Below are 18693 nucleotides of genomic sequence, written 5' to 3'. Positions count from 1 at the left end.
GATGAGGTACATCCAGTTTTTCTAAACACTTTTATGAGAAAATAAATTATTTTATTCTTATAAAATCTTTCATATTTATTGATGATTGAATAAGCTAAAGCATTGTGGTTTAAGGGCTAGATTCAGTTCTAGCAAGTATAGTTTGTTTCCCCTATGATGTTTTATTCCTCTTATAATTTAAGCTACCATTTTTCTAGTAACCAAACGTGTTATTACTTCTATTCTTTAAACCCTAATCTCTTCATGCAGACTTCATGCATCAGCCACAATTTGGTTTACACATAATGACCATGGAAAATACCCCGAAATATACATCACACACCATGAAACAGCTCACCAAAATTCAACAAACTCAGAGGCAGAGATGGTGAGATGGTTTACACATACTGACCATGGAAAATACCCTGAAATATACATCATACACCATGAACCAACTCACCAAAATTCAACAAATGTAGGACTTTTCATTCTTGACTCAGTTTCTAAGGGTTACAGTCACTACCCAAAACAGAGTATCGATGGATAAAAAAATAAAAGAATAATGTTAGATTTAAAAGGTCCTTTATTTTTTTTAAGTTTAAAAAAAATCCTTGTGTTTTTATTGCTTTGTTATGGTGTAGGACCCACGTGATCAAGGTAATGGTTGATCATAGCAATGGTTGAATTCCAAAGGGTTATAATATCCTATGGGTACCCTAAAATCCATTCATGGTAATTATTATGAGTGGGAAAGTGAGTCAAGACTATTGATTGAAATTAATTCTATTTATGGAATTAATTTTCAATTCATGACCATAGGTTATGTTATTCTCTTTATGGGGTTTAAGGCTCTTTATGGTCTTTAGTGGGAAATGACCATGAATTTAGAATTAATTTCTAATTCATGTCCATTAGTTGGTGGTTAGTATTGGGGATTCCAAGGGTGTGCAAGGGCTGATTTTGGGTCTATATAAACCCAACCAAATACATTGCAAAATACACCTTTCTTACACATCTATGCATACACACTACAATCATATGAGGTTTATCCTTTTTCTTTCCCCTCTTTTCTTTTAAGTTTGTGTAAGGTTAGAGGTTTGCTGTGTTAAAGCTTTTGGCTCCTACAAGGGTTTAGAAGAACTATTTTGTCTTATAGTTGGAGGTTGTTTTATCTTTGAGGTAGTGGCGCTAAAGTCCCTTGGTGTATGCTATTCGCTGATGATATTGTTTTGATAGATGAGACAATGGAAGAGATTAATGCAAAACTAGAACTATGGAGATCAAACTTGGAATCAAGAGATTTTAAGTTAAGCAGAACAAAGACAGAATATATGATGTGTAACTTCAGGCAAACCAGGAGAGATGATGAAGTGGTGAAACTTGAGGAGAGAGAGCTACCACAAAGTGAATGCTTTAAATACCTAGGGTCAACCTTTAACAAAGAAGGTAATATAGAAGATGATGTTTCCCATAGAATTAAAGTAGGATGGTTGAAATGGAGAGGAGCATCAGGAGTTTTATGTGACAAACGTATGCCTATTAAGCTTAAGGGGAAATTCTACAGGATAGTAATAAGACCAGCGATGATTTATGGGGCGGAATGTTTGGCAGTTAAGAAGAGTCATATAAATAAGATGAGTGTAGCGGAGATGAGGATGCTGAGGAGAATGTGTGGCAAGACCAAGAGAGATAGAGTAAGGAATGTTTGTATTAGAACCGAATTGGAAGTTGCACCAATCCAGGATAAATTTCGGGAGAGCCGCTTGAGATGGTTTGGTCATGTACAAAGGAGACCCACGGATGCACCAGTAAGAAAGAGTGACCGGATTCAATTGGAAGGAACTAAAAGAGGTAGGGGCAGACCTAAGATGACTATAGGAGAAGTTGTAAGAAAGGATATGCATATGGTAGGGTTAGATCCTAGTACGACCACGGATAGAGTTGTTTGGAGGTCAAGGACCCGTGTAGCCGATCCCGCGTAATGGGATGTTCCTGGGATGCTGCTTTGACTAATGCTTAAACCCCCCCCCCCACTTTTTTTTTTGCCCTTTCAGATCCATGTAGCCGACCCCATTTAGTTGGGATAAGGTTATGGTTGTTGTTGTTATTGTAGTAGTGCAGAACAATCCTTGGTAGTAGGGGGCAACACCACAAGTGTGACTCAACCTCAAAATTTTGTTCAAGTTGCTGCGAGTGTGACTCAACATCGAATTCAAGATTTGTATTCTCGTTTCAGTCAAAGGTCAAAGAACAACAACCTTGTTTCTACTGCTTAAGCTATTGTAGTGCAATTTGTGTTATTTCAATTGTTTGTAAGAAATTGTAATACAATTACCCAACAAATAATAATGAAGGAAGAAATGAAGAATTAGAAGAGATAAAATCAAAGCTGGGAGGATCTTAACCTGGTCTGAATCTATGAAGAGGAAACCCATAAAAAACTGAAAAATCAAAGGAAAACAAAAATCACATCAAGGAACCAGCCACGTAGGGGTAAGATATCACAAGAAGTTATTTATTAGTGAGCTGAGATAGAGAATCTTATAGAAATAGCGCTCGGTTTGTCGTTCAAGGAGTGAGAGGCGGAAGTGAGAACCACGGATCCGTTGTACATTGATGGTCACAGTGGCACGATGATGCACTCGTTGCTTTCTTCGATGGGCACTCCGACAAATACAGAGGAGTGAGAGGCAAAAGTTAGAACAAAAATCCGAGAACTTCTCCTGTGGTATGATGGTCACAGCGACAAGGTGAGATAGAGAGAGTTCGTTTGCGGGAGGAGTGGAGAGAGAAGAGAGAAATGCGTGAAAGAGGGTTAGGGTTGTTCAATTCTACTGAAATGTGGGTTTGAAAACTGTGGGAGGAGTGGTGGCAGTGTAGATTGTAGATCTCCGACGACTACTCTGACAAAGAGCTTCGTAGTGAGGGAGGGGTTCGCGGATCGCTCAGAGAAGGAGGAGTGAAGAGAGGAGAGAGAAGTTCTGATGTTAGGTTTAAAGGAAAATATATATATTTTTTTTAAACTGGCCGTTGGATTCTAGGGTGCCACGTGTCAATGATCTTGGGGGGAATTGGAGGAACCCGAGGGTGTCAAAATTGGAGGTGATAAAAAACCTAGAAAGAGACGTAAAAATAAAGCAAGACAAAATTTAAAAGATGAGCCAAGGAGGTACGTCCTAATAACCAAAAGACCCAGATTATATTTTGTGTAGGGTCGAAAGTACCCTTCTCATGTTAATGCAAGGGTTAAATATCCTTATAGGTGGAGATTCCCTTCTCAGTCCTCACCATGGTGTATGTATAAGCAAGGAAGAAAAACTCGACCGAAACCTGTCAACCATCGAGTTAACTCGGTTTCCCAGGTTTCCGAGACGAGTTGAAGGGGGATTTTATAAAATCCCTGGATTCAATCGGGTTTCAATGGTTTTGACTGATTTCGACCGTATTTCGGTGATTTCGACATATATACCCATCACAACTAGGACAAACAGGTATTTATGCCATAAATCAGGCCAGAAACCAAGACAGACACTTAGTTATGTCTAAGTAAATGTTTTTGTATTTGTATTTCATTTACATTTACTTAAGATATCATTCATAAATAAATACCCCCTATTTGAATCCAATAAAAATAGTTAAAAAATAAAATTTCAAAAGGAAAAAAATAACCCCTAGTTCAATAATAAAAACTGAATTTTCGACGGTAGGTGCAATTTTCAACTTTCTAATGCTGGGGTTTTCCTCAATTCTAAAAATTTCATAAATCTTAATATGGTAAAACATTGCTAAAAACCAAAAGTGCTATAAAATATTCATTTGTTTTGATGTTCAAAAAAATATTTTCATTCATAGCAATTTTGACAACATTCGCGCACACCAAATTAAGTTTGACTGGTACATAACTCATTCAATAAAAATCAGATTTAAGCAATCTTAGACTTGTTGGAAAGTTATCAAAACAAAGCTTTCTAACAAATCCAAGATTGCTTAAATCTCATTTATGTTGAAGGAGTTATGTTCAGGTCAAACCTTATTCGATACCATGTCCAATAACAATATACAGTATTAATCTTAGATCAAAATCACAAGTAATATTTTTAGTGTTCTCTATGTGAAACTAATGCATGGATTGAGTTTAAAATGTAAAAAATAGTCAATACAATAAGAATTAGGGCAAAAAAACAACTTGTGGGTCTCGAAACCAAGGTTCGAGTTAGCCTGGAGAAAGTTCAAGTTTCAACCGAGATGAACTCGTTTTCTGGCTGATGGAAACTTAGTCAAAACCCGAGTTTTAGAACCTGATGTGTAAGCAACTCTATTCAACCCACAAAAAATTAAAAAATTAAAAAAATAAAATATAAGCAATTTTCATTGAATCAGATTGGGCGAAACCAATTGCCCTTAAAATTTTTTTTTTTTTTTGGTTTGATAAGAAGGCGAAACCATTTGCTGATTGGGAAGAGAATTTGCTTTTGTTCCAAAACTTGAATCTCATACGAACGGTTTGTTCCCAAGCATAATTACACGGTGAAAGCTCTCCCCCTCTATATCTACCTTCTTCCTGCTTCAGACTTTCAATACGATCTTGGGGACACTTGATTGGTGATCATTATTTTTTAGGGTTTCTCGCAACTCCCTTTTGCGGCTTCTTCCAATCGATTTTCAGTCTGCACTATTGATTTGTTTCGTCGTATAATCCTATATGTTGTAGGTTCTTCAACGGAACTTGATTTTCCCAAGTTAAGTTGGTGAGCGGCATCATGAACTGTGAGGTCTGCCACCTTAAGGAACTGGTGGGTGGTGAGCTACTGCAGTTTTTGCTTCCAGTGTTGTTCAATGATTAGAGTTCCAGTAACAAGGTGGCTTGTGATCAAATTTAGATTGGGATGCAGCCCTTCATCCCCATCCAAGAGCCTCCACCTGCTCAGAGGGTGTGGTGGATTGCAATTGCTCAATTTCACTCATCGAGTCAATTACTCTCTTTCCAAGGATTTCTGACTTCGTGGGTTAACTTACTATTATTTGATTGTAGGATGTGGAACACTTCGAGATACGGGAAGTACTACGGTGTAAGATACCCTATTAATCTGTTCTGTTCACTGCTAAGTTGAGTTAATAATGAATTTTTGGCTTGATATGCATCTTTTGATGTGTTAAATTACTAAGATTTGTTCTTCTTCTGAACTTCTTGTTCTTTAATCTTTAATGCATTGGTTTAAGTAGTAGATTCCTGCAAATTATCTTCTGTATGCATGCTGATAAACATTCTATTTACTGCTGCAATTTTTTCTATTCTAAAATTTGTACATGCTAGAATTACTGACAAACATAGTGCAAATTGGGGAAAGGGAGATGCTGTAAAGTGACTATTTTAGATATCTTGAATCAATCATAAATAAAGAAGGAGACATAGAGGATGATATTTCACAGAAAAAAAAGTGGGTTGGATGAAGTAGAGAGGTGCATCCGGAGTGCTGTGTGTGACTGATGTATTCCTTTAAAGCTTAAAGGAAAGTTCTATAGGACCGTTGTATGACTGTTTATGATGTATGGGGCAGAATGTTGGGCAGTTAAGAAGTGTCATATTGGGAAGCTATGTGTGGCCGAGATGAGGCTGTTAAGATGAATGTGCGGAAAAACTAGGAAGGATAAAGTACGAAATGAGCGTATTAGAGCTGACCTGGGAGTTGCCCCGATCAATAATAAGCTTCGAGAGAGTCGTTTGAGGTGGCATGATCATGTTCAACGGAGGCCTAGGGACGCTCTCAGGAGTGACATGATCCTGATTGAAGGAGCTAAAAGAGTTAGGGACTCCCTAAAATGACCATAGGAGAGGTTGTGATGAAGGACATGCATAGTGTAGTTCTTGTACCTAGTATGACCTCGGATAGAGCCTATTGGAGGGTGAGGATCCATGTACCAGACCCCATTTATCTGAGATTCTGTTGACTTGCTGGTCTGTGCCTCTTTCCTCTTACCTTCATCTTTCATTTTCTTTTTTTCTCCTTTTCTTTCTATTTCCCCCATCTTTCATTTGTATTTCTCATATCTTTCCCCTTCTTATTAGACCTCAATTTCCCTACGCTATTTTGATTGGATCCATGTAGCCGACCTCATTAAGTTGGGATAAGGTTGAGTTTGCTCATTGTCTTAACATTTTTAGATAATTGGAATGCTGTACTGTAAGATACTTTTGTAGTTTCTTCATTTTGGTGGAATTGGTTGAGCTACATACTTTGGTTAAAGAAACGTGAATATTTGGATTGTCCTACATGCATGCAAGTTTATGTCTTTTTGCTGTGCTTGTTAAGTGACTGAGATTAGAGGTTGCAGTTAAGATTAGTCTTTGTGAACCACACATCCTCCCCACCCCCACCCCCCCCCCCAAAAAAAAATCCTTGCTTTTCAAGGGAGGATAGTTGCACTCAAAGTATCTTTACTGCTCCCATACTTCTATCTGGTTTGAGTATTAATCCCAGATCTTGTTGAATGTTGATGTTAAACTTTGTATCCTTTTTATCCAAAGCCCTACATGTGACATTGACATTAACAATATATTCCTGTGGGCAATTTTTAGCTGATCTCCTCTATGGTTTGAAAAGTTCTGTGTGTGTCCTCTGAGCTTTTCGTGTAAAAGTAAGTTCACACTGGATTTTTCAAAGGGTTAGGGCCTACCATCAACTATGTTTGGATTTCCAATTTCTGAATGCTTGAACTTTGGGAGTTGCTGATGACAGTATTTTAAGATTTTGCAATTTGGCCAGACACGAATCAATTTCTGATGGTTTCAAATCTACTTCAGTTTATCTAACCATCCATATGGTGCATTTTCGAAATGTGTCTTGGTTTTTTATTGGTGATTATAACTTTGACTTATTTAATTATGATTTGACTAACCAAAACTTCTAATAAACTTGAATACCAGTTCTTGTTAGGATAAAGGTTATTAGACATCATTTTGGTGACCAGATAATGATTATCAGGGATTATATGGATGGTTTAGTTGTCATATTTGAAGAAGTGATTCGCTTATAGATTACCTTGCTGATGTTGGATTTCAAAGGATGTCTTTGAAAGCAGGGGATGATGCTTCGCTGATTCAATCTTTAATTAGTCAAGTATATTCTTACTAATAAAAGGAACTAAACAAAAAATAAACAATAGAGAACTTCTAGTAAGGAAGACTTGGGTTTTTCTAAAGAAAACAAGAGAACAAGCTAGAGTTCAATATGGGATAGGTTTAACAAGACGGGGCTGGATGCTTCATACCTGTCTACCTAGATGAATTGACGAAGTGAGCGTGCCTGCTCTAACCTGACCTGACTAATTAATGGACTTTATTGAGTTATTAAATGGGCCTTGAGCATACAGTAGCATTAGTGTGGGACCAACGTGACCAGATTTTGTGGCCCAAACCAAGGTGAACCGGACCTAAAGCAGTTTTTTGGTCAAAAGGGGGCTGGTAATGAGCTAAAGGGAGAAGACACATAATCTCCTCACTAAAAAAAACCCAACCAGGATAGTCATCAAGTCTGGTCGAAGAAATAGCCTTTTGGGTTCGGACACTGACAGAGATTATTAGTTTAGTCGATCAATAGTCAGTGGTAGTGGTTTATTTATGTATTTGGGGTTAATTCTGTAATCTGGCTTTTATTTTATTCTAGAGTTGGATATATAGTTGTCAAGGTGCCTAGGCAAACCAAGGCGAGCAAGGGGCTTACAAACCAAGGCGACACCAGAAAACAAGGCTAGAGAAAAGCGCCTGGATGCCAACGCCTTGACATCTATGGTTGGTTAGCTACATAGGATTCTTATTTCAGTTTACTTGTTTGATGTTATTTCCAGTTTTTATGTTTCCTTATTGGAGTCTATACAACAACAACAACAAACTCAGCCTTATCCCAACTTAATGGGGTCGGCTACATGGATCCAAACACAACAAGGAAAGCGAAATGTAAAATGATGCTAGATGTAAGATAGTAAGAGGGAAGAAGCCCAGCCTAGCACGAGAGGAGAATCTCAGCTAAATGGGGTTTGCGACATGGATCCTTGCCCTCCAATAGGCCCTATCCGAGGTCATACTTGGTACAAGACCTAGGCTATGCATGTCCTTCCTCACCACTTCTCCTATGGTCATTTTAGGCCTGCCCCTAGCTCTTTTGGCTCCTTCAATTGGGATCATATTACTCCTCCTTACTGGGGCGTCCCTAGGCCTCCGTAGAATATGACCATACCACCTTAAACGACTCTCTCAGAGCTTGTCACTGATCAGGGTGACTCCTACGTCCGCTCTAATATGCTCATTCCGTACTTTATCCTTTCTTGTTTTTCCACACATCCATCTTAACATCCTCTTCTCTGCTACACAAAGCTTATCAATATGACACTTCTTAACTGCCTAGCATTCTGCCCCATACATCATAGCCGGTTGTACAACAGTCCTATAGAACTTTCCTTTAAGCTTTAAAGGAATACATCGGTCACACAACACTCCCGATGCACCTCTCCACTTCATCCAGCCCACTTTAATTCTCTGTAAGACATCATCTTCTATGCCACCTTCTTTACTTATGATTGACCACAGATATCTAAAATAATCACTTTGTGTATTTCTCTATCCTCAATTTGTACCATATCAGTATACCTCACGGTGTGACTAAAATTACACAACATATACTCCGTCTTTGTTCTACTAATCTCAAATCCTCTTGTTTCCAAGGTTGACCTCTAAAGCTCTAACTTAGAGTTAATCCCTGCTTTTGTTTCATCCACCAAAAGGATGTCATCAGTGAAGAGTATACTCTACGAGATCCCATCTTAAATGTTTTTCTTTAGATCGTCCATGATAAGTGCGAATAAATATGGGCTTAAAGCTGATCCCTAGTGTAACCCAATCGTAATTGAGAATTTCCTTCCCTGACCTCCCACAGATCTCACACTAGTTACCACGCCCTCATACATATCTTTAATAACATCCACATATTTGCTAGAAACTCCTCTCCTTACTAGTACATACTGAATTAAATCTCTAGGGATTCGGTCATAAGCTTTTTCCAAGTCAATAAAGACTATATGAAGATCCTTCTTGTTTTCTCTAGATCTTTCCATGAGCCTCCTCTATAAGTAGATAGCTTCAGTCGTGGATCTACCTGCCATGAAGCCAAATTGGTTCACTGAGATATGAGTCTCTTTTCTCAAATGGGTTTCAATAACCTTCTCCCAAAGTTTCATTGTGTGACTCATAAGCTTGATGCTTCTATAGTTGTTGCAACTTTGGATATCACCTTTATTTTTGTAGATTGGGACAACAACGCTTCTCCGCCACTCATCTGGCATCTTCCTTGTGTTCAAAATCGTGTTAAACAAATTGGTTAAACAATAAACTCCAGACTCTCCAAGGGTTTTCCACACTTCTATTGGAATCTCATCCGGGCCTGGGGTCTTGCCTGCTTTCATCTTTCTTAATACTTCTATAGTTTCAGCCACACTAATCTTTCTTATGCATCTATGACGTGTGGTGTCAGGCTGAAAAATGTAATCGTCCTGGTTGTTTCTACTCAACCTATCTCCATTTAGTAGGTCGCAAATATGCTCATCCCATCTCTTCACAATGTCCTCATTTCTAACCAACACTCTTCCATCAGCGCTCTTGATACACCTTACCTGATCAAAATCTCTAGTCTTCCTTTCTCTCATCTTAGCTATCTTATAAATAGCTTTTTCCCCTTCTTTAGTGTGTAGGCTGCTATAGAGATCCTCATATTTCTTTGCCCTAGTCAACCCCACAATCTTCCTAGCTTTGTTTCTTGCATCAATATATCTCTTTTTATCATCTGCTTCTTTAGTCCTTTGCCAAGTCTTAAAACACTCTTTCTTGGTCTTAATGGCTGCTTGAACCTCATCATTCCACCACCAAGTCTCCCTAGGGGCCTGACGATTACCCTTTGCTTCCCCTAGTACATCTTTGGTCGTCCTCTTAATATAGGTCATCATCTCGTTCCACATCATATTGGTATCTCCCTCGAAGTTCCACTTTCCTTGTTTGACCACAATATTAGTAATAATCCTTAGAGACTCCCCTTTTAACCTCCACTACCTTATCTTAGGGTACATGGGTCCCTTCCTCCTACTCTTCTGTGCACTGAGGTACATATCCAGGACCACCAGTCTATGTTGGGTGGTTAAGCTCTCTCCAGGGATAACCTCACAATCATTACACACTGTTTTATCTGTCCTTCTTGTAAGGAAGAAATGCTCCTCTCTTTTTTCAAAGAAGGTGTTCACAATGGGAAGATCATAGGCTACCGCAAAGTCTAGGATTGAGGTCCCTTCCTCGTTCCTCTCCCCAATCCCGAAACCTCCATGTATCCCTTCGTATCCTCTACGGTCACTCCCAACATGTTCGTTCAAGTCACCTCCTATGATAATCGATTCATCCTGGCCAAAACCTTGCTTTAAATCTGTTTGAATATGTAATCCAGAATACCGTGGGGGTATTCTGGTCCTTTTGGGGTTAGTTTATTTATTATGTTATTAGGTACAGTCGTTGGCTATGTGGGTTTTAGTCCCACATCGCCTAGTTTAGTCTCTTTGTAATTTCCCCTCTATTATAAATAGAGGGGCTTACCTATCAATTAATTAATTCAAGTATTACAACTTCTATCTTCTATTCTCTCTTTTCTCCTCTCTAAAGTTACTGGTTACAGGTCCTAGGTTTTCTACATGGTATCAGAGCTATTGTAACCAGTACTAATTCTCTCCATAATAGCCGTTTTGAGAGTCGTTTTAAGTTTTTGGTTTGAAGAAGGAAACCCTAGTTCATAAAAGAAGAACTAGGGTTTCGTATGATGAATCATATATATTTGATTCGAAGGTTTGCTGGTCGTGGTGTTTATTCTGCCGCATGGATTGTCTGGTTTCTGCTATCGATTTTGGGGTTCTGAAATTGCTGAATATGGTAGTCGATTGTTGATGGTGTTTTGATATTGTTGAAACCCCTTCTGTTTGATGTTGAGGGGTTCATTGGTTCTTTGATTATTGCGGTCCCTGTTATGGTTTCTGATATTTGTTGGTTCGAAGGTTTGGTCGATGGAGTATATGCTGTCTCCTGGAGTCTATTGTTGCTTTGTTTGCTTATCTGGGTATTGATTTGCTGAATCTATTTGCACTTGTAATGCTCCTATCGATGCTGATGTTGCTGGCCTACCTTCGAGAATCGATTTTCTGCTTTGCTTGCTGCTGCAGTAATTTTTTGGAGGAGTTTCTACCATCAAGAGAGACGCTCAACTTCATCAATTAATGGTTTGATTGTTTGAAGAAGTTCTTTTTCCTGCGGTAGCTGCTGCCCCTCTTCACCTGTGTTTTTTGGAGTCTTTATTCCCTTGAAGACCAAGTCTCTTTTTTTGCCTTGGAGATTGGTTGTTCTTATTGGAGATTCATTCCAGCAGCCATGGACAGCATCTATCAAAGGTTTTCACTCTCTTGAATCGATTTCTCCAAATATCGAACTATTTTTTTCTGGTTCTTCTCTGACTGGCTGCATCGATCACTTGCTGGTTTATGGTTTCTCCCTGGTTTCGATCTGAGCTGCAACTACCGCCACGGCTGATTTCAGAATCACCACTTCAACTCTCACGTTACCTCTTGTTGACTCCCCCTTCCTCACGTTTCCTTTTCCTTTTCCTTTTAAGTTTTAACTTATTAGGTATTTAATGCTACTAGCCTACTACCCTACCTTTATTAGTACCCATCCTTCTTATGATTATTTACATCTTGCCATTAAGAGTTTGCTCCTTCCAAGTATGTCCCTCATCTATAAATCTAATTCCCTACATGACCCATTACTTTCTTATTTACCAAGGGCCCCTTGCAAAATTCTGGTTATTTACCAAACTGCCATTACTTTTTCATACATTCCCCTATTTGACTACCCAATTGACCCTTAAAATTCTGGTTTATTACTAGTTTGCCCTTTGGCTTGGATTGTATTTAAAAGTGGATTTCCACCAAATTACAACCATGCCATTTTTTTCCAACACCTTTCTCTTTTAATAATTCTAATTCCCTTCATATCCCATACCTTTGGTATTTACCCATAACACCTTTGGAAACTTCTGGTAAATTATAATTTTGCCATTCCTTCCTTTTTACTTACCCATAGCACCTTTGGAAAATTCTGGAATATTATGTTTTGGCCCTATCTCTTACATCATCTCTATTATGTCCACGTGTACTACACGTGAGGGGGGGATTATGTACAATACACCTGCAGACATTGAAGAACGCAGAACTTGCAGGAACATTGGTGCAAAACATAGAAGATCAGTTTTCTCCACCATTGCCATTGGGTATCCTTCGTTATTGGGTTGAGTTTGCCGTAAGGGGGAGATTGAAGTATTGAAGATATTTGGTTGTTGCCTATTTGAGGACTTTCAGTTGGGTAGATACAGTATTTTTTCCACTGCTTGATTCAATTTGTTTTTGCTGCTTGATGCTCTAGTTATTTCACTTTAAGATTCTAAGTCACTATGACAATCTAAGATTCATCACTGGATAGCTATTGAAGATCGTTGAAAGCTGTCTTTTTTGGAAGACATTCCAGTCCCGGTTTGCTGATCATGTCTGTCCAAGTTTTGAAGATCTATTTTTTCAAGTTCTTGAAGGTTTATTTGGGAGCTGCATTCATATGTCAAGCTGGATTCTGCTACAACTTAGTTTCTTCTTATTTTGTTCAAGTTGGGTATTAGTACCTTGTATGCGCCAACTTGAGGGGGAGTGTTAGCATTATTAGGAGTTCTTTTTTTCTTTAGTTCAAGCTGGATCTTCTTTCTTTACTTATTTGTATAATCCAGCTTGAGGGGGAGTATTGGAATATGTAATCCAGAATACCGTGGGGGTATTCTGGTCCTTTTGGGGTTAGTTTATTTATTATGTTATTAGGTACAGTCGTCGGCTATGTGGGTTTTAGTCCCACATCGCCTAGTTTAGTCTCTTTGTAATTTCCCCTCTATTATAAATAGAGGGGCTTACCTATCAATTAATTAATTCAAGTATTACAACTTCTATCTTCTATTCTCTCTTTTTTCCTCACTAAAGTTACTGGTTACAGGTCCTAGGTTTTCTACAAAATCATCCATGAGTTCCCAGAAAAGGCGCTTACTACTTTCATCCAACCTTACTTGGGGTGCATAGGCGCAAAGAATATTGACAACCTCTTTCTCCAATACTAGTTTGATGGACATAATCTTGTCTCTCAGTCTTCTGTCCTCTACTATGTCGTTCTTTAGATCTTTGTCTACCAATATGCCCATACTGCTTCTGTTACTGAGGTCTCCCGAATACCAAAGTTTGAAGTCATCCAACATCTTAGATTTGTTACCCTTCCATCTTGTCTCTTGAATACAAGTGATATTAATCCTTCGTCTCTTCATGACATCTACCAACTCTAGGCTCTTACCCGTCAAGGATCCAATGTTCTAGGAAGCTATTCTAATCCTATGATTCTGGGCTGGAAAACTTCCTCTCACTTGCCCTTAGCCATTTATCACCGCACTCGGGCGTCGATACGGCGCGTTGCTTACAGGGGACACCAGAGGACAAAGAGACATGAGAACAAGAGAAAATAAATCAAAAAGCAAGAGGATCCATGCAAAAGGTGATTGGCGAAATATATTAAAGTGCCGGCTGCCGACCTGACGCACCGCTATAAGAAAATATATACTACGTAGAACTAGAAAAGTAAATGCAAGGTGAAGAAAGGCAAGTGCACACTTAAAGCATTAAAGGCACCTAAAAGGTAGGCAAGATGGTGCATATGGAGTCTATACAGTACTTTCTATTTTTAGAATTCCTAAAAATATGTTTACAGCATTATATATATGTAACCTCTTACAATGGAATGAAGAGAATTGAACGAAAAGAGTTTGGCTTTGAGATGTCTCATAGTTGTGAGCAGTGAAAGACCAGGTTGGTCGTTGGATCCCCTTTTTCTTCTTCCTGCCTTATCTAGTTATCTTTCCACCCTTATTTACTTCTGGTTCTGTTCTTCCTTCTTCAGTTTTTGTCTTCTATTCTGCCTTAGTTTTTTCAAAACTATGTCTACCATACATAACCTGTCCAGCATTGACCACAGCCACTGTATTCCACCTTTGAATCCCCTTATCCCTACTCACTAGCCTTTCATCTTCATATTTGGAGTGTTATTACCCACCCTAGGGGCTACCCATTGATGAGGATCCGGGGTAAAAAAAACCTGATTCAGATCGCTAATGGGCTCACTCAAACAATTAAGATCCAAGTACAAGAAGTGATGACAATTTTGTAATTAATAGAATTCAAACTAACAAGGAAGAGGAATAAATTATGGATAACAGTGAAGTTGTATAGAAAGGGTAGTCTTGGAACGAAATAGAAAATAAGAGACAGAGGGAGTATGGGTAAAAGAAAAGGGTACTTCTGGAAACTATGGGAAAAAAGGATTAATAGATAAGGATTAAGGGAATCGAAAAATAAGGGGAAGGGATATTGTCTTCTTCAACCTCATGAAGGACCAGCAAGGTGGAAGGAGGAGTTTCACTTGCGATGGTTATGCTTCCCCAACCTGGACTTCAATTTACTTGTAAATTTGAAGATAAGGCTGCAACTTCTTACTCTATTGATTCCAAGCAACAGCAGCCCCCAAAAGAAGGTACTGTTTTAATATTAAATCCCTGAAATCAGAAAGAGCTATAGATCTGGGTATGATTGCAGGTTAATCTCTCACCGTAGGGATAACCTTTGAAGATGAAACTTAAGGAATAGATATGCCTATAGATGGGGAATTTATACCAGAACATTAAACCCAACAGATCAGGGTAAACTCTGAAAATATCAACAATAAACTCAAAACAATCTATGGGAAAGTAGAACAAAAAGAAGAAATATAGGTATAAAATTGACCTGGGAATAATAGTAATCAAACAGATAAATCCAACCAATTTGTGAGACTATCACTAATTAGTCTAATAAAACTGAATATAAAAATTTACAAGATAAATCCAACTAATAAAAAATCCTAATAAATAAATAAACTAAATATCCTACTGAACACAAAAAACCCAATTGAACCCGATTCATCTTCATCTGGGCTACCCAACGGGTTTGGGGTCTAGGAAATTTGATGCAGATTTATCACCAAACTGGGCTTCTTTGCTTAGGTTAAGTCTAGGGTTGGGTTGTGCACATGTTGGGCCTTTGATCCCATGGGTTTTCAATGTAATAGGCCACTTTTATGGGCCTAAACTATGGGTAATTAAGTTGTGTTAACAAAACCAGAAACTGAGGAATGCTTGAATGATCCATTGTGATCAGCCAAACCTATTATTAATAACTCTAAAAATTACATCCACATGACAAGTATACCCCTGCCATAGTCGACATAGCTTGGTAGTACATAAGAAACGTAAAAATATAAAAATAAACACCAAAAAGACCAGAATACCCCCCACAGTATTCTAGTTTACATTATTCAACACTCCCCCTCAAGTTGGAGCAAAGATGTCGATCATGCCCAACTTGACTAGATTAGGATGAAATAACTTTCCAGGCAGCCCCTTGGTGAAGATATCAGCAAGTTGATCAGCAGACATCACAAAGGGAATACAGATCTGCCCATCTTCTAATTTCTCCTTGATGAAATGCCTATCCACCTCAACATGCTTGGTACGATCATGCTGTACTGGGTTGTGTGCTATGCTGATTGCAGCCTTGTTGTCACAGTACAACATCATAGGAAGGCGAATAGGAATACCAAGATCTTGTAGCAAACCTTTAAGCCAAAGTAACTCACAAATACCTTATGCCATAGCTCGAAACTCAGCTTCGGCACTAGAACGAGCAACTACATTTTGCTTCTTGCTGCACCACGTGACAAGATTTCCACCTACAAAGGAGCAATACCCAGAAATAGACTTGCGATCTGCAGAACCAGCCCAATCAGCATCGGTGTATGCCTCTATCTGTAGGTAACCATGTGCAGACAAAAGAATGCCTTTTCCAGGAGCTGACTTCAAATAGTGCAAGATACGAAGAACAGTCTCCATATGAGAAGTGGAGGGATCATGCATAAACTAACTCACAACACTCACGGCGACAACAATGTCAGGACGAGTGTGTGAAAGATAAATCGGCTTTCCTACAAGTCTTTGGTACCAGCCTTTATCAACAGGCTCACCCTCATTTTCCTTAAGCCGAACAGTGGGATCCATAGGAGTATCTGAAGGATGGTAGCCTAACAACACGGTTTCAGCCAACAAGTCTAGGACATACTTTCTTTGGGAGAGAAAAATGCCTTTAGAAGATCTGGCCACTTCAATCCCAAGGAAGTATCTTAATTTCCCTAGATCTTTATTCTCAAATTCTTGGCCAAAGAAGGTCTTCAACCTTCTGATCTCTTCACCATCATTGCCAGTAACCACTATGTCATCAACGTAGACTATAAGAACAGTGTGTTTTTCACCAACCCTCTTTATAAAGAGTGTGTGATCAGCATTACTCTGCTTATAGTCCACATAAATCATGGCTTTGTGGAACCGACCAAACCATGCTCGAGGTGACTGCTTCAGCCTACACACTTTTCCTTTATTTCTGTCACAAGAGAACCCTGGTGGAATGTTCTTATACACCTCCTCCTCCAGTGCTCCATTTAGGAAGGCATTTTTTACATCTAGCTGCTGCAAATCCCATCCAAGGTTGACTGCACATGATAACAACATAAGAACAGTATTTAATTTTGCAACAGGTGCAAAGGTTTCCTGGTAATCAATGCCGTATGTCTGAGTGAACCCCTTGGCCACGAGCCGTGCCTTATACCTATCTACAGTGCCATCCACCTTCTGTTTCACAACAAACACCCATTTACATCCAACGGTTTTCTTCCCAGGTGGAAGAACCACAACCTCCCATGTGTTATTTTTCTTCAAAGCCTCCATTTCTTCCATCATGGCTGCCTTCCACTTTCCATCTGATAGAGCTTCGTGCCAATTGTTAGGAATATGAACAGAAGAAACAGAAGAAACAAAGCACGAAAGGATGGGGAAAGGGAGTCATAAGAAACAACATGAGATATGGGATGCTGAGTGCAAGTCCTGACACTTTTGCGAAGAGCAATAGGTAACTCAGGAGAAGGAACATTACCAGGTGGAGAGGCAGGTTCTGGATCCAGGTTCGGCAATTGGATGGGTATTGGAGCAACAGTTGATTGAACCTGCTTATGTTTCCTTGCATAGGTCTTCATGTTACTAGCATCAGTCCTCCTCTGAAATTCACTAATAGTCTTCTGGACAAGAGTCTGGACTGGGGTAGTTTGCTCTCTCTGAATAGAGGTGCTCTCCCCCTATATAGGAATCTCTCCCCTGACTCAGGGGAGGTACTAGGAGAAGTCTCAGGGGAAGTACTAAGAGCAGGCCGAACTGGTTCAGACTCATTGTAAACAGACTGGAGTGGAGGTGGAGAGTCTATAGTCAGCACATCTTCACTAACACTCTCCCCCTGAAGAGGTGGGGACACATAATATGAAACACTCTCATGAAACACGACATCCATGCTGACAAAAGTCCTGCGGGATGGAGGGTAATAGCACTTGTACCCCTTTTGTGTAGCAGAGTACCCTAAGAAAATGCAGCAGAGACTACGTGGGTCAAAAAACCGTAGGGGGAACTATAAAGGAGGAAGAGCCAAGTAATAGCTCAACAGGGGGTCTAGAATTAAGGACCCGACTGGGCAGCCTATTAATTAAATAGGCTGCAGTAAGGACAACATCCCCCCAATAAACGGAAGGGACATTGCGAGCAAACAGAAGAGCTCTAGCTACCTCCAAGAGGTGGCGGTTTTTCCTCTCAGCCACACCATTTTGGGCTGGAGTATCAACACAGCTGGTCTGATGGAGGGTGCCATAGGCAGCCAGGTATTTTTGGAACTGACCTTCCATATACTCTGTCCCATTATCACTCCTCAAAATCTGAATAGTGGCATTAAATTAGGTTTTAACCAGCTGATGAAAGTGCTGAAAACATGAAAATACTTCATTTTTGGTGTGCATAAGGTAGACCCAAGTGAACCTAGAATAGCAGTCAATAAAGGTTACATACCACCGATGACCCGAAAGAGAAACTTTTCTACTAGGACCCCACACATCAGTATGAACAACATGAAATAAGGAAGAGGATCTTTTACTAGAAATTAGATAATTTGAACGTGTCTGTTTAGCCAAGACATAAGGCTCACAAAAAAAATCTTCCTTATTACAATTATTACTTAATGCTGGAAATAAAGTAGATAAAGTACCTAAGGAGGATGTCCTAGTCTAGAGTGCCATATGTGTAGTTCAGAAGAGAAGGATGCTGGGGAACAGAGCCTAGAAGGTAAAGCCTGAGTAGATGCAGGATCTCCATCAAGCAGGTACAATCCGCCATGCACTTTACCTGATCCAATCGTCTTCCCCGAGTCCAGTTCCTAAAAAACACAATGAGTGGGAAAAAAAGTCACTTTACAATTTAGAGATTTGGTGATACTGCTAATGGAGAGAAGATTAGTGGTAAACTTGGGAATATGCAACACAGATGACAAAGTAAGAAGGGGAACAGCCAATGGATCCTTTCTCGGATATGGCGGAGAGGGACCCATCAACAATTTTAACTTTGTCCTTACCAGAAGCAGGAAAATATGTGTTAAAAAGGT

General features: G+C 39.3%; 1 protein-coding gene across 3 annotated transcripts in view; it reads left to right on the top strand.

The window, feature by feature from the left end:
* Nucleotides 1-4502: 4502 nt before the first annotated feature.
* LOC122660388 (autophagy-related protein 101) overlaps nt 4503-18693 on the top strand; it is a 40612-nt gene continuing 26421 nt past the window's right edge. Inside the window, exons 1-3 of one of the 3 annotated variants that reach the window (XM_043855680.1) lie at nt 4503-4581; nt 4691-4772; nt 5012-5048. In XM_043855680.1, the coding sequence (XP_043711615.1) occupies nt 4740-4772; nt 5012-5048 (70 nt within the window). In that variant the 5' untranslated portion in view covers nt 4503-4581; nt 4691-4739. Of the gene's footprint in view, nt 4582-4686; nt 4773-5011; nt 5049-18693 lie in introns of all 3 variants that reach the window. The other 2 variants (XM_043855679.1, XM_043855682.1) reach the window with 2 other exon arrangements.

This window comes from Telopea speciosissima, chromosome 4 (genome assembly GCF_018873765.1).
Source record: "Telopea speciosissima isolate NSW1024214 ecotype Mountain lineage chromosome 4, Tspe_v1, whole genome shotgun sequence".
Classification (NCBI taxonomy): Eukaryota; Viridiplantae; Streptophyta; class Magnoliopsida; order Proteales; family Proteaceae; genus Telopea; species Telopea speciosissima.
The sequence above is the reverse complement of the archived record's forward strand: the minus strand, read 5'-3'. Positions and strand labels throughout refer to the sequence as shown.